The 16,920-nt window shown below is 42.1% G+C and overlaps 1 protein-coding gene across 1 annotated transcript in view; it reads left to right on the forward strand.

Moving 5' to 3' along the window:
- The window catches only part of LOC124041417 (regulator of microtubule dynamics protein 2-like), a 77,959-nt gene that overhangs the window by 16,950 nt on the left and 44,089 nt on the right, over positions 1-16,920 (forward strand). Inside the window, exons 3-5 of the mRNA XM_046358967.1 lie at positions 10,389-10,578; positions 11,718-11,820; positions 16,303-16,363. Of these exons, the coding sequence (XP_046214923.1) occupies positions 10,389-10,578; positions 11,718-11,820; positions 16,303-16,363 (354 nt within the window). The remainder of the gene's footprint in view (positions 1-10,388; positions 10,579-11,717; positions 11,821-16,302; positions 16,364-16,920) is intronic.

Raw genomic sequence — 16,920 nt, forward strand, 5'->3', positions numbered from 1 at the left:
GGATGGATGCTTCTTTCTCTCTGTCACGGATGCTATGGTTGCCCTTAGTTTGATGCTATGGTTGCCCTTAGTTTTTACCCCCTTTTCTCCCCAATTTCGTAGTATCCAATTGTTAGTAGTTACTATCATGTCTCATCGCTACAACTCCCGTACGTGCTCGGGAGAGACTAAGGTCGAAAGCCAAGCGTCCTCTGAAACACAACCCAACCAAGCCGCATTGCTTCATAACACAGCGCGCATTCAACCCGGAAGCCAGCCGCACCAATGTGTCGGAGGAAACACCGTGCACTTAGCGACCTGGTTAGCGTGCACTGCGCCCGGCCCGCCACAGGAGTCGCAAGTGCGCGATGAGACAAGGACATCCCTACCGGCCAAACCCTCCCTAATCTGGACAATGCTTTGCCAATTGTATGTCACCCCACGGACCTCCCGGTCGCGGCTGGCTGCGAACCCAGAGTCTCTGGTGGCACAACTAGCTCCGCCACCCGGGAGGCCCCAGAAGGCATTTCTGAATAAAAAAGTTCATGTTCAAATGCCTCTCCTGTGACATACATAGTTCCCTTAAACGAGTCACCATATTGCAGTCTGTGCTAGAGAAAGTCCTGTAGCTTAGCATTCGTTTCATCGGACCAGTTCCATATTGTGTGTCACTGGTACTTCTTGTTTGAGTTTTTGCTTGTAAGCAGGAATCAGGAGGATAGAGTTATGGTCATATTTGCTAAATGGAGTGCAAGGGAGAGCTTTGTCGTCATCTCTGTGTATGGAGTAAAGGTGATCTATAGTTGCACAGGTGTCATGCTGGTAGAAATTAGGTAAGACTAAGTTCAGTTTTACTGCATTTAAGTCACAGGCCACTAGGAGCATCATATCTGGATGAGCATTTTCTTGTTTGCGTTTGGCCCTATATAGAGTTTTCAATATAGATGGAAACTCTTGGTAAATATTATGATCTACAGCTTATCATGAGCTATTCTAACTCCTGCGAGCAGAACCTCAAGACTTCCTTAATATTGGAGATTGTGTGCACCAGTTGTTGTTACAAAGAGAAACACAGTGCAGATGTTGCCTGTAATCCATCCATCTCGACCAGTTGAAGTAGAAATATTCATCCAAATCGAGGTTCTGATGTCCAGAAGCTCTTTTCGGTGGGTGGAAACATTTATGTAAAACATTTTTTAAGATCAGCTCAAAAATACACACAAAATAGCAGGGACTGGTCATGAGCCCGTTTCTACTATTGCTTTAATTGGCATAGTTCGATTGTACTCTCACGTGGTCCCTGCAAAGCAATGGCATTGCTTAGAGGGGAAAAGCCTTTGTTAGTTGTTTCACTTTGTCGTCTGTCTTTTTAATACAAAGTGCCTTTTGTAAAGGTGATCGAAGGTTAAGGCTATTTTAGACTAAAGGGTGACAAATCACTAATCAATTCAACAATCCTGTTGCTGCTCCATTGAATAGAATAATAATAATTTGGTGGGTGCTTATTTGTCCTATTTTACACGTGTACAAGTGTGTACTTATGTGAATTAGAAATATGCTTTTTGCATATCCCCACTCTCCCTGAGACACCTGTGGAAAGTTGGGGTCAGAGCCGGGGGCAGCCATTATTAACATCATCTGGAGCGAAATCGGTTAAGTGCCTTGCTCAAGGGCACAGGGGCATATTTTTCACATTGTTGGCTCTGGGATTCGAACCCACGACCTTTTGGTTATTGGCCAAACATTCTAACCCCAAGGAATGCCTGCCAAACGTATGCGAAAACTGCCTGTAGTTGCAATGGAAAGGCTGAAAGGGACAAATTACTTATCAATTTACAAGCCTGCTGGAGCTCCATTAAAGAGGACAGCCTTTAGTTGTGATTCTCAGTATAGCCTAGTATTAACATAAAAGTGAAAGAAAAGGCACAGCATTATTAATGGCCTACGTACAGTAGCCTGCACATAACAATTTAACTTCCTTGTTACTGTAATGCGGTCATACATTTGTTGTATTGGCCAGGTTCTGTGCCACAGCAAGAGGGCATAATTTGGCACCTCTTGGCCTGATCTCAGGGAAAGTGGCTTCACTTGAAAGGGAGTTGAGAGTAGCTGAACGCCGATACCGATCATTGGAGGACCAGAAAAAAGCCGATAACGATTAATCGGCTGATTTGATTTATTTATTTGTAATAATGACAATTACAACAATACTGAATGAACACTTATTTTAACTTAATATAATACATCAATAAAAATCAATTTAGCCTCAAATAAATAATGAAACATGTTCAATTTGGTTTAAAAAAACAAAGTGTTGGGGAAGTAAAAGTGTAATATGTGCCATGTAAAAAAAGCTAACGTTTGAGTTCCTTGCTCAGAACATGAGAACATATGAAAGTTGGTGGTTCTTTTTAACATGAGACTTCAATATTCCAAGGCAAGAGGTTTTTAGGTTGTAGTTAATATAGTATTTATAGGACTATTTGTCTCTATACCGTTTGTATTCCATATACCTTTGACTATTGGATGTTCTTATAGGCACTATAGTATTGCCAGTGTAACATATTTTCCGTCCCTCTCCTCGCCCCTACCTGGGCTCGAACCAGGAACACATCGACAACAGCCACACACGAAGCAGCGTTACCCATCGCTCCACAAAAGCCACGGCCCTTGCAGAGCAAGGGGAATAACTACTCCAAGTCTCAGAGCGAGTGACGTTTGAAACGCTATTAGCGTGCACCCCGCTAACTAGCTAGCCATTTCACATCTGTTACACCAGCCATTATGCTGATAGGCTTGAAGTCAGAAACAGCACTGTGCTTGCGAAGAGCAGCTGGCAAAACGCAATGAAAGTGCTGTTTGAATGAATGCTTATGAGCCTGTTGCTGCCTACCATCGCTCAGTCAGACTGCTCTATCAAATCATAGACTTAATTATAACATAACACACAGAAATACGAGCCTTTGGTCATTAATATGGTCGACTCCAGAAAATATAATTTCGAAAACAAAGCGTTTATTCTTCCAGTGAAATACGGAATTGTTCGGTATTTTATCCAACGGGTGGCATCCCTAAGTATAAATATTCCTGTTACATTGCACAATCTTCAATGTTATGTCATACTTATGTAAAATTCTGGCAAATTAGTTTGCAATGAGCCAGGCTGCCCAAAATGAGAAAAGCTCACTGACCATTTCACTCACCCTAGCAGTGCTGGTTAGGCTGTTTTTATGTTATCCAGAGCGTCGGTGACTGTAACTGTATTGCTGGCAACAATTTAATGATGCTTTTTTTGCCATCGTTTACTGACACTGGCCATATTCAACGGGTGTTGAGCGTTCATAATTGTGCCAGTTATTCTGCGCTCTGGTACACTCAGACAAGTGTGCGCTGAACTCGGAGAGGTCAATCGACAGTTGTCGCAGTGGCATCATGAACGTTGTATTGAAATGGTTACTTGCATAGTGCAGTCTTTTTTTGTTTTGTTTAGACCTGTAGTTAGCTAGCTAAATAATTAACCCTAATCCCCATTCATAACATTACTACCCTGCATGAATCTGCAGGTGGCTAACCAACCAGGTTCAATGTTAGCTAGCTTGCTAACATTAGGCTATAACTAGCAATGCAAATTGCTCTGAGATACAGTACATACACATAACGTTAGATAGCAAGCCAGCCAGCTAACGTTAGCTAGCTACCTAACAGTACGCTTAAACTTGAAATGTAAACTGCTTTCTGACCATTTGAAACGTGTAATATCTGAAAATGTAGCTAGCTAGACTCTTATCCGTATACATGGATGGACCCATCTCCCTCTCTTTCACAGATGCCATGGCTGCCTTTTAGTTTGAAAATGAGACGGGTGTTTTTTACAGCCTTTCTTGTCTGTTCTCTTTTCAACTTCCTCTGCATATTTGCAATCAAAGGCCAGAATATTCTCCATCTCCTTAGCTATCATACTCTTATTCCACCATCTCGATCCACTGATTTCAAAAGTCGGTCCTCCAGAAAGTGGAGCGCAACACTTAAAAAATAATAATAAATTAAATAAGTTAAAAGTTTGTTCAAGTGGCTCATCTGTGAAGTAGTGACATGCCTAGTTTCCTGATACCAGTCATATATTCAGTCTTGGTAAGACTTTTGATTATGGCATTTACAAATACATCCATTTGGTGCAAAGGGTAATGTAGCATTACATCAAAGTACAGGCCAATTTTTGCATCAAGTTTAGGGCCTGTATTACACTAATTAGTGTGTGCTCTACACATACAGTGTGGTTAAAAACATTGGACCCAGAGGATCGTTGATTGGTGGCCCTAAAGGTGTTTAGTACTGTCACTGTTTCAATCAAAGTAGTTAGAGCAAATTTATTTCATCCTTCATCGCAAATATGCTCCACAACCACTGTGATGGCATGACAACATTACTAGAATGTTCTATGTATTCAAAGTACATATCAATCTTTGGAGCCAGTGCTGAAAATGGCCAGTTAGCCCCTTGAAGATTTTAGCTGTCACATGTTACCTTACACTTTCTCCTCGTCCCCTAACTAGACCTGAATCAAACTGGCACGGCACACAGTCAAGTTAGTGTGTGTGTGTTTTTTAAATTGTATTTGTTTTTTTTAACACAGTGTTGAAATAGGACCACAGGCCCTGTGATGTTTGTTCTGTATCTGTAAATGATGGGCGGATAATGATGGTATATAAACACACATAAATGCATCCTGTTTTTTCTTTTTTTCTGTCTCAACTCCAGTGATTCATGGGCCATGGAATGGCGTTACAGGAATGCACTGATCACGCAGTACTACCCGTTGCTGCTTCTCTCTCACCACTTTTCATTGAGTAAACAAGCCCAGGGAGGCAAAAGAGAGGGCTGAATGAATGGAAGTATAAACGGATCAATCAGTATACGAACGAATTAATGTAAGACGATGCATTGGGGTTCTCTGCCCTAAGCATATAGATACATGTTGAGAATCACTCAATGTACTACAGGGTTCTACACTAACTTTTTCAGTTGGTGGCACCTGCACATGATTTTGGTCACACCAATTTTCTTCAAATAAAATAGTTGATAATGACCTGGCCTGTAGCCCATAATCTGCCTGCATTCCATACAGATCCAAGCTAATAATGACTAGCTGTCTTTCAAGGGAGCGTGCCCTTGTCTTCTTACATTGATTTGGATACTGTAACAGCAAAGACAATATACTTAAAATAAAGTGCAACATGTGTTTATTGCAGATTTCAAAGTGCTGTGTGTTATTTTCTGTGAAATCCTCTAAAATTATACTTAATACCAAAACGATACCACAGCAAAACAAAAACAAAAAATGGGGGAAGGACTTTATTTTTTATTTTTTTTACATTTCTAATTTCAGAAACATGCTTTTTAAAATATAAAAACAACTAAATTGGATGTTCCAAGGCCATAGCAATGCTTAAACCACATCAGGGGAATAGTTGTTAGAATATCTGAGAAATTTCATTTTTTTGTTGTTGTGTAGTTAACTTTTTAATTCAGGTGCGCACCAGCCAGACAGTTGAGTTTGTCTAGCTGTGTTTCTGCAGCGCATTTGTAATGGAGTTTTCAAAACAAATGTCCACTGGATTGATGCAAATAATCGTCATTGTGCCAGGTAGGCATTGGCTCTTTTGTGGTTACCTTTTTAATTGGCTTTCCATCATTAGCATTGCTAACGGCTACAGAAAGTGATAGACATATAGGCCCTACGCGCACAGCACACAGCAATAGTATCAATAATTTATAGGGGGAAAAAACAAGTTGAAGCCAACATTCAATGTTGTCTTGCCCATAATATCCGCACATGGTTTTACACAACAAGCGTAATAGACAACCGCAACAGAAGTGACAGGAAACAGACACTCATTAACACTGATTAGAAATGAAATATCAGAAAATTATATTGGAGCAGGAGAACTTAGAAATAAGCTACAATGACTTTTCAAGGACCAAAGAGCCTAGAGGAGATGTGTGATTATCAAGGCTATCCATGATGACTGAATTGCGTATTGCAAATATTCAACCAAGACGTAACTTTTTAAATACCTTGTTTGCGTACCCATTCTTACCATAGCATTTACTGGTAGAAATAACTTGCAACATATTTCTTACTGCTTTCCTACCCCTACTGTCTTCGCTCCACGCAACAACCAGCTGTTTGAGAGCTGCGGGCTCTCTCCGCCCAATAGATGATCTATAGGCTATATATGTGCAACGCGCATGAATGAACAGATTCGAGAATCCATATTAAAAATAAAAATAATTTTTAAAAATTTAGCCTAGATTTAAAATAACATTATTACAATATTATTTTCACTGGCCCAAGCTGGCCACTGACGGGATGACCCGGAGGGTTTCTAAAACATCCCGTGTTGAGCACAGTCTGGCATTCCCGTACTGTTGTTGCCACTTCATAAAGTTGGTTTATTTTTGGTCGTTTGCACATTTTACTGTTTGAATAAATCATGATGATTAAAAAAAGCAAATTGTGAACTAAAAACTAACGTGACCAGGGAAAATGTTCAAGGGCACTCTTGTGACTACTTAAAATCAGTGTCGCACTGCAAAGTTAACCTGTCGCAAATACGACTGTTTTGGTCGCTGTATCGAACCCTGTACTAGTACATTGTGTGCAGGTGCAAAAAATTTAATAATGCACAACAATTTGGAGAATGGCCGTCCATTCAGAATGTTAAGTCCTGTATTGGCCCGTACAGTGCATTCGTAAAGTATTCAGACCCTTCACTTTTGCCACATTTTGTTACGTTACAGCCTTATTCAAAAATGTATTAAAACATGTTTTCCCCCTCATCAATCTACACACACTGCCCCATAATGACAAAGCAAAAACGGAAATATCACATTTACATGGATTCAGACCGTTTACTCAGTACTTTGTTGAAGCACCTTTGGCAGTGATTACAGCCTCGAGTCTTCCTGGGTATGACGCTACAATCTTGGCACACCTGTATTTGGGGAGTTTCTCCCATTCTTCTCTGCAGAACCTCAAGCTCTGTTAGGCTGAATGGGGAGCATCGCTGCACAGCTATTTTCAGGTCTCTCCAGAGATGTTCGATCGGGTTCAAGTCCGGGCTTTGGCTGGGACACTTAAGGACATACAGAGACATACAAATTCCTGCGTTGTCTTGGCTGTTGTCTTAAGGTCGCTGTCCTGTTGGAAGGTGAGCCTTCGCCACAGTTTGAGGTCCTGGAGCAGGTTTTCATCAAGGATCTCTCTGTACTTTGCTTTGTTCATCTTTGCCTCGATCCTGACTAGTCTACCAGTCCCTGCTGCTGAAAAACATCCCCACAGCATGATGCTACCATCACCATGCTTCACCGAAGGGATGGTGCCAGGTTTCCTCCAGATGTGACCCTTGGCATTCAGGTCAAAGTGTTCAATCATGGTCTGAGAATCCTGAGAGTCCTGAGGTGCCTTTTTTTGGCTAACTCCAAGTGGGCTGTCATGTGCCTACCATAAAGGCCTGATTGGTGGAGTGCTGCAGAGATGATTGTCCTTCTGTTACTGGAACTCTGTTAGAGTGACCATCGGGTTCTTGATCACCTCTATTGCCAAGGCCCTTCTCCTCCGATTGCTTAGTTTTCCAAGGCAGCCAGCTCTAGGAAGAGTCTTGGTGGTTCCAAACTTCTTCCATTTAAGAATGATGGAGGCTAATGTGTTCTTGGGGACCTTAAATGTTGCAGACATGTTTTGGTACCCTTCCCCAGATCTGTGCCATAAAACAATCCTGTCTTGGAGCACTACAGACAATTTCTTTGACCTCTTGGCTTGGTTTTTGCTCTGACATGCACTGTCAACAGTGGGACCTTATATAGACAGGTGTGTACCATTCCAAATCATGTCCAATCAATTGAATTTACCACAGGTGGAATCCAATGAAGTTGTAGATGCATGTCAAGGATGATCAATGGAAACAGGATGCACCTGAGCTCAATTTCGGGTCTCGTGGCAAAGGGTCTAAATAAGGTATTTCTGTTTTTGCTTTGTCATTGTGGGGTATTATGTGTAGATTGATGAGGGGGAAAACATGTTTTAATACATTTTTGAATAAGGCTGAAACGTAATACAATTTGGAAAAAGTCAAGGGCTCTGTATACTTTCTGAATGCTCTGTAAAAAGGGTTCAGCACCAGCCTGCAGGAGCTTACTCTGAGGTCACGGTGCAGAGATTAGGAATCTGGGTTTGTAAACAAGGCCACAGCTCCAGATCCCAGGAACGCCAATAGCCAGTGAACTGTACCCTGTGGTACAACGGTTCTATGTCTATTCATTAAAATGTTGTAATCTGCGTTTTTAGGATAAAGATCATGGATTGTCTTTCTTGTCAAATTCATTCATTCCCTGTTCGTGTGTTGCCCCCACATCTTTGTTAGTGTTTTTAGATGTTGTATTTAACAAGTCTTACCCTATTTTGGTAACGCAAGATAATTCATTTTAGAATGAATGTCTTGTGAATCAATCGGCCGGGCTTTTCACTGTGTGTTGTATGAGTGAGTGAGTGGGCCAGATTCTTGGCGAGGGCCGCAGTATGTATTCTTTCTTCTGCTGAGCGGTGTGTGTGGACAGATTAAGAGCTGTGGTCTCGAGCAAACAGCGGCATTAAAGCAACAAGCAGAGGGAGTCTGAGCTAACATGCTGGGCTCCTTGGCCACACAAATGGCAGAGGAGAGATTGACAGCAGCATAATCCCTACATAAAGCACTTCCATGACTGGGTGTGTTTCCATTTTTACTGAGTGGTCCAATTTAGATTGGAAAATGGGGGAAAATAGGCCTATAGCCATGATATTCTTGTGTTGCATAGACTTTCGGTCGTCTATTTCAAGACAATAAGTGACACACTATCCCTGAAGTTTTAGGTATTGGATTTTCTTAACATTTCTGAGGCATTTGGGTAGGCGTTGTTTGAGAAGGTTGTTATAGGCAGCCTAAGTAAGAGACCGAAGCATTCCCTCATTGCTTAGTCATGTTGTTACAACGTCATTGGATTTTACTGCCTGCCCCGCGGAGAAGCAATGTTGCTGTTTTCCTGCATATACTGTACTTTAGTCTCCTCTGGCACAGACTTAAAGCTGCAATATGCAACTTTTGTTCATAGAAATGTGAGTTCGGTCTGTCATTCTCATTGAAAGCAATTCTAAGAAGCGGTAGAGATGTTCTATGTGCACTTTATGTTTCCCGTTAAGTTAATTTTTTTACTTTTTATACACTAGCTTCAAACAGCTGAAATTACAACATTTTTGGTTAAGGAAAATCTAGTTCACAGCGGTTTAGATGGTACAATGATTCTCTGCACTATGCTTGCTTGTTTTCTCACAAACTGAAATTATGCAAACTATTTTAAAATATGTAGCAACCAGGAAATGGCGGAGCGATTTCTGCGTCGTGCATCTAAGTAATCATCTATTCGGGCCTGACATAAGTTTTGTGAGTTGGGAGGTATCTAAGATGGGGCTTCCACCACTTGTTGTGGGCCCACGATGTGCCGGTCAGTGGCCCACTCCAACACACCTCCCCCTAGTCCAGAACCATCGCTCGCAGACCCAAACGTTTCCTTAACCACCGATGATGTAGCTGTTGCCAGCACTTAATGGAGGCCTTTCATGTTTAAACCTTTTCACTTTGTCTTCCATTTCTTTGAATTTCTACCTATGTCATTAATACACACCGGTTTCACCTCCCCTACTCAAGTGTTTGCTGAGGGTGTTAGTGTGTACTTACAGTAATTGAAAGGGGACTTTTTTGGAAGCGGTAAACCGGGGCTAATGCAGGGACATTATGTGCCACGCCATGACAGAGACAAACTGGTGTTCGGTACTGGAAACCCTTCAGGTATCTGTGTCAAGACTTCTTAACTAGGCAGCGTTTATACACAATTAAGTAACCCACTTGTGTAATCAAACGTGTTGCTGTTTGCGTGTAAACCAACAGGGAATGTTCATCTGTTATTGACAGCATCTGGCAGAGAGGGGGTAATTAAAGGCACTTGTTAACTAAGACTCACGCTCTGAGACATTACCAGAGGGATCCCATTCTGGAGATACTCCCACCCCTCTTCACTATTTATGAGTAGCCTGATGCCAGTACACTTTGTACTGTCTTGGCACACTAAGGCGTAGCCTATAGGCTACATTTTATATGGTAACCCAGTCATTGCTTAGGATCACTGGTTCCCACTCAGACCAAGTGCTCTGCTAGGAGTAGAATTGAAGCAACCACACAAAGGATTTGACATTTTAACCACCCACACTTTCACACTTTCAGTTTATCTTCCTAGCACTTAACTTAACTATGAAAACATGCCAAGGAAACTGAGATTTTAGGCTGTGACCGTAATGAATGCTTCCCCATGTGTTTCAGGTACATTACGGCTCTGACAGACTCTGAGGAAGAAGAGAAGAGTGAGGCTGATGAGAGTCAGGAGGAAGTAACCGTGATCGAGCCTCTGGACGAGTTCTCAGCCCTCCTGGAGAGGATGGATACTCTACACAATGGCACGGAGGAAGACAAGAGGGAGTGCCTCCGCACCATGCTGGATAAGAGGACAGAGGTGGGCTTCTTCAACCAACAGTCCTAGTCTTTAGTTTGGATGTCCTAGGCCTAGAAGCAATGTCCAAGACTGCCGCACAGAAGAAATGCCAGCCCGCGCAGCCAGAAATGCACAATATTGAAACAGTTCTGAATTTATTAGAGTTCGCCCCATTATTTTACACTATACTTAGATCAACGTTTCACTGTGAGACTTGTGAATCAACATAATATTATCCCCCTTTTTAAATGCATCAACCAAAACGAATCTTTGCAAGATTGAGTTGGTGACTTTGCTGAAGGCAACAGAGTAGAATTCTACTAACCGGTAGCCTACGAGCCGTCTTTCCATCACCCGAGTTTGCGAGTTGATGCGCTTTTCAGGTCAAAGTGCAGAGCCACATGCACATTTGTTAATATTCTTTGCTAGTTAGCGAGTTATTTGCCCAGGTGGGCTGTAGCTAATTATTGGTCAGAAATGGGGGAGTGACTGCTTCCTACAAGAGCACAAAACTTCTACATTTCTAGCGGACTTTGAAAAGCAAGTCAGGTAAATGGCTTTTATGTCTTAAAGGGGCAGTGTTGTATTTTGAGACAGTCTTGAATATGCAAAGAAGCCAATAGGCAGAGGGTAGCCTACATTTTTCTCTGATTCGCTGTATGGTCATAATAATAATGACTTTTCTTTTGTAAAGTGGTTTCTTGCATCATACGGCGCAATACAATGCAATTCCCAGTCATCTATTTGGCCCATGTTACAGACCAAGTAAAAAAATCTCTCCTACTTGTCAAAAGGTTAACATCAAGCCCTTCATAAAACATGTTATGTCTCTAACATAAAGGGTTACAGCCTCAGTGTTCAAAGTAAGCACATGCTGGAAGTTGCACGGAATTCTCACAACGTTCAACTTTCCACTCAAGATACCTTAAAACTTGCTCCATGCTGACAATAATTAGATGGGATATTGCATAGAAGAAATCTATATTTTTCCAAAATCGCAAAACAAATACTATTTGAATCCAAAATAGCTAAACAAATACTATTTGAATCCAAGTCTGAGCAGTGAAGTTCCTCGGTGAAGCCTGCCTCCAAATGGTGAAGCCTGCCTCCAAATGGAAGTCAATATGTGAAATTTATTGACACTCCTCTTTTCTTCACAGTTTGGACAGAACACTCCTTTCTTATGGCGACTAGTTCGGGCCTATGTGGATGTCCACGACATCACTACCAACCTAGAGCAGAAGAAGACCCATGCAGAGACTGGTAATAAACCACATACGGACCCCTTGATCTCCAGTATTCACAGCATGTACCAAAGATTAGGGTTATACAATTCCCAAAATTTCCCAAAATGTCACGGTTTCTATTCCCCAAAATGCCCAGGTTTTTCAGAGTGTCTGGAAATATGCAACCATACCAGTTCCTGGTATTGGAGAAATGTATGTTCATTTGCACAACTGGTTCTGCAGGCCACCCACTTGTTGGCAGTGTCCACATCTCTGAGTGGCCTGGAAGTAGTCCTGGTGTTAATCAGCAACTGAATGACACCTGGAAAACCAACCAGTTGGCATGAACCTCTAGTATTGATAATATGACCTCAGTAAGCCAATTTCAAATCTGGCCACAAAGATAACTAGCAGGATCTGTGGTGAGCTTTGGCGAAGTTTGTGAGCACAGCTGTATTCTGTCATCTGTAGGCTTATGATGAAGTACTCTACTTACAGCTAGCTATATGTGCATTAGCAATAATGCACAATGAGCCATTCACAGGGTCTATTGCACCACATTAAGTTGTCAGTAAGACACGGTTATTTCCCACATGCAACCTAGCACAATGGCCCATTTGTCCAAAACAACACTACATATAACAGTTAACTTTTCACGCTCTCCACATGTCTAGAATGACGTAATGCTGTTGGCAAGAAGAAACAAAAGGCGACCGGCCGACATGACTATAGACCTTTAGCACCCACCTTGTCATCATGAAAAACTTTGAACATCTGGTTCTGTCCCATCTCAAAACCACCACCGACGCCCTCCTTGACCACATGTAGTTCGCCGACAGAGCCAATTGGCCTGTGGATGATGGCGTCAACATGGGCCTTCACTACATCCTTCAACACCATCATTCCGGACCTGCTACAACATGAACTCACACAGCTGAACGTATCTGACTCCATCTACCGGTGAATCACTGACTTCTTCTGACCAACAGGACACAGCACGTTAAGATGGGAAAACATCTCTCAACACGGGGTCGCCACAGGTTTGCATGCTCTCTCCCTTCCTCTTCTGACTACACGAATGACTGCTCCTCCAACGACACATCCGCCAAACCACTCAAGTTTGCTGATGACACCAACCTGGTCGGTCTAATTTCTGACGACAAATATCCAAGTACCATGGAGAGGCTGACCGCCTGGTGCAATCGCAACAACCTGGAACTCAACACAGTCAAAACCATGGAAATGGTGGTTGACTACAGGACATTCCCCCCCACCATCTTTCTCCCTCGAGATTGATGGCTCAGCCGTCAGCACTGCCGAGTCATTCAAGTTCCTGCCGGACCATCATCTCTCACAGCCTCAAGTGGGCGGACAACATCAGTGGTGACCAAGAAGGCTCAACAGAGGCTATCACCGTCTGGTTTGGGTCTGCTTGTTGCAAGGGCGAACTGCAGCGCATCGTCCGGTCTGCGGAGAAGGTCATCGGCTGTCACCTTCCCTCCATGAAGGACTTGCACACCTCCAGTACTAGAACATTGCCGACCCTGCCCACCCGAAATACCCCCGTCTTTCAAAGACTGGCAGACGGTTCAGGTCCACCACTTTAACCTTTTCTTCCCCCATGCTGTGGCCCTCATCAGCCGGCTATTGGGCACATAGGGATTAAGTGACTTTGCATTGGACTGATTACTGCACATTGTCATCAATGACCTGAAATAGTCATCTGCATTATACTCCCTTTGCCCATAATGTTTGTACCATACAGCTGTGGTGGCATATAGGGTTGTGGCGGTCATTAAATTTCATCAGCCGGTGATTGTCAATCAAATAACTGCCAGTCTCACGATAATTCACCGCTAATTAACATACACACTTAGTATCTCCTGGCTTCCACGCATAGCCTACAAGCCACTACTGCAGACCTTTGGAACAAAAAGTCTAATAAATCCATGTAATATAGCCTTCAATATCAATTGAATATCCACTTTGCGCATATTAAAGATAATTGGAACAACTGTACATGTTTATTCTTTCGTCGGCCAACAAGTTGAGTAGGCCTAACGAACAGCAAAAGCACTAGCCTATGTCAATCTACTATCCCCCATAGTACAAAAGTTGACCTATTCTGTGCGAGAAAGAAATATTACAAACATAGTCTGGGACAGTTATGGGATAGATCCCAAAGTATTACAACCACTAGCATCCCAAAACTTTTTAAAGTAATGGGACTGACTCAACAGATCAGAATGTTTAGCTATAAACTTTTAGGCTAATTCTTCACATAAGCGCAGCAAGGCTATAAGCACAAATGTTCCATTAGTGGGAAAACGCCATTCTCAAAGTGACCTCAAAAGCGATTTTATGCATGTAATGCTTTTATTATAAAAGTACATTTTTACAGTGGAAATTCTTTTTTTAGGCCCTACACCTTTTGTAAAGCGGATTAATGTGCTTAACTTCTTAAAATTATTTGGCAACTTTATTTCAGATACAAACCTTATCAAAACATATAGGTCTATGGGCCTACATGAGGTATGCAACTATGATTTTTTGTATTTTTTTTATCGTTAAAGGGTATGCATTTCTTGCCTTACTGTACACAAGCTGGTGATGATATCATAATAAGCTGGTGATGATAGGCTAATATTCCCTGTGGTTCATTTTCCTGCCAGCCAGGTAGACTAATAATCCTGTTGTAAAGAGAAGCAATGTGCTTAATGTTAGGAAAGTTGAGAAATAAATATAGTAAGCCTATTAACGTTGATGGGATCCTCTTTAATAGAGCCCAATCACTGTTCTCTCATGCAATTGCATAGCCTATTGCCTCACAAGTCCTCAACTGGCAGCTTCATTATCTAGTACCCGCAAAACACCAGTCTCAACGTCAACAGTGAAGAGGCGACTCCAGGATGCTGGCCTTCTAGGCAGAGTTCCTCTGTCCAGTGTTTGTGTTCTTTTGCCCATCTTAATCTTTTAATTTTATTGACCAGTCTGAGATATGGCTGTTCCTTTGCAACTCTGCCTAGAAGGCCAGCATCCCGGAGTCGCCTCTTCACTGTTGATGTTGAGACTGGTGTTTTGCGGGTACTATTTAATGAAGCTATCAGTTGAGGACTTGTGAGGCATCTGTTTCTCAAACTAGACACTATAATGTACTTGTCCTCTTGCTCAGTTGTGCACCGGGGCCTCCCACTCTTTCTATTCTGGTTAAAGCCAGTTTGTGCTGTTCCGTGAAGGGAGTAGTACACAGCGTTGTACGAGATCTTCAGTTTCTTGGCAATTTCTCGCATGGAATAGCCTTCATTTCTCAGAACAAGAATATACTGACGAGTTTCAGAAGAAAGTTCTTTGTTTCTATCCATTTTGAGCCTTTAATCGAACCCACAAATGCTGATGCTCCCGATACTCAACTAGTCTAAGAAGGCCAGTTGTATTGCTTCTTCAATCAGAACAACAGTTTTCAGCTGTGCTAACATAATTGAAAAAGGGTTTTCTAATGATCAACTAGCTTTTTTAAAATGATAAACTTGGATTAGCTAACAACGTGCCATTGGCACACCGGAGTGATGGTTGCTGATAATGGGCCTCTGTATGTAGATATTCCATTAAAAGTCAACCATTTCCAGCTACATTAGTCATTTCCAACATTAACAATGTCTACACTGTATTTCTGATCAATTTGATGTTATTTTACTGGACAAAAAAAATGTGCTTTACTTTCAAGGACATTTCTAAGTGACCCCAAACCTTTGAACGGTAGTGTAGGTGTTCACTCAAATCGCTAGTTTAAAAAAAAAACTTTCAGCTTGCATGTTTTTATTTTCTCCCTGCCTTTTTCACATACTCCATCCCCTGCAGTGCTTGTAAGCAGAGTTACAATTAACTCACGACACTCTTTGCATGTCTCGTGTAACTGTAGCAATATGTTGGCCATGAGCCTCGGCTTATTACGTGCAGAACTATACCATTTACCATCTAGACTAGAGTCTTTCTCTTTTTCTCAACTGAGACTGTTGTGTGATTGTGCTGAACAGTACAGACTGGCTTGACCCGTTTCTTCATACAGTAATCCTTCCTCATTAATGGGCCTCTAATCAAGGCTGGCCAGGTGCTTTCCGCAAAAGGCACCATTGTCAAGTGGTTTGGAAACACAGACAAAAAACAGGGCGATGCAGTGTTGGCTATTTTAAAGCAACAAAGACATCAAGTTTATGGCCCTGTTGTCTTCCTGGATTATCTTTCATATCACTGTTGATTTTTATTTGTTCACCATCTCATGCCCAGTCTCTTCTCGCATTTTGTGTGGCGTCTTTTTGTTTTTCGTTTGATGTGTGTTATTGAATGATGCCCACATTATCCGTCTGGTTCTGTTGAATCTCCTCTTCTATTAAATGTAGGTACATTCCTATATGTTTGTGTATACTGTGACGTGAACAAACGTGCTGCCAGTATTGTGTATACTGAGCTCGCGTTTCAGTGCAGTAGCTCTATTCATGTCCTCCCTCTTCACTCCCCTCAGGGAAGAAAGTTGGAGAGGAAGCCGTGAAGATGGACCCTATGTGTGCCGAAAGTCATCAGTGGTGAGTCTTTTTTGCTAATAGCCATAGGTTTAAGAGGATGTATGTGTAACATATGTTGCAGTCCTAGTTGGGCAACTCAATTAGTTTGTAGCCATTCGGTTATGTCATTTATGGCTAGGTGCCATGTCCGTCTAGCCACTTAAATGCCAAAGAGTGAACATTGTTACCTCTCCTTGGATGTCCGCTCCACTAACTCCATGCGTTGTTGTTGCCTCGATGTTGTGTCCGTATGAGGAGACAGACTACCAGGCCCTCACTTCCTCCCAACACCCCTCCATGACCACATTGGCTGTGTGGTGTGTGTACTGTGCACACACACCCACCCTTGCAGAAATGGGTAAACGGAGGCTAGTGTTACGATCTATTTGAAGCATGGTTTGTGAAGTAGCCTAAGTGTTTGTGTATGTCTTCCTTCTCCCTTGAACAACTGTGCGTCCCTGGAACTTTATCCAAATAAAATGTTATTTGTCACATGCTTCGTCAACAACAAGTGTAGACTTAAGGTGTATGCTTTCTTCCCAGCCGAAACAGTTTAGTAGAGTTCATGCATATATTAT

The sequence above is a fragment of the Oncorhynchus gorbuscha genome, linkage group LG08 (genome assembly GCF_021184085.1).
Source record: "Oncorhynchus gorbuscha isolate QuinsamMale2020 ecotype Even-year linkage group LG08, OgorEven_v1.0, whole genome shotgun sequence".
NCBI lineage: Eukaryota > Metazoa > Chordata > Actinopteri > Salmoniformes > Salmonidae > Oncorhynchus > Oncorhynchus gorbuscha.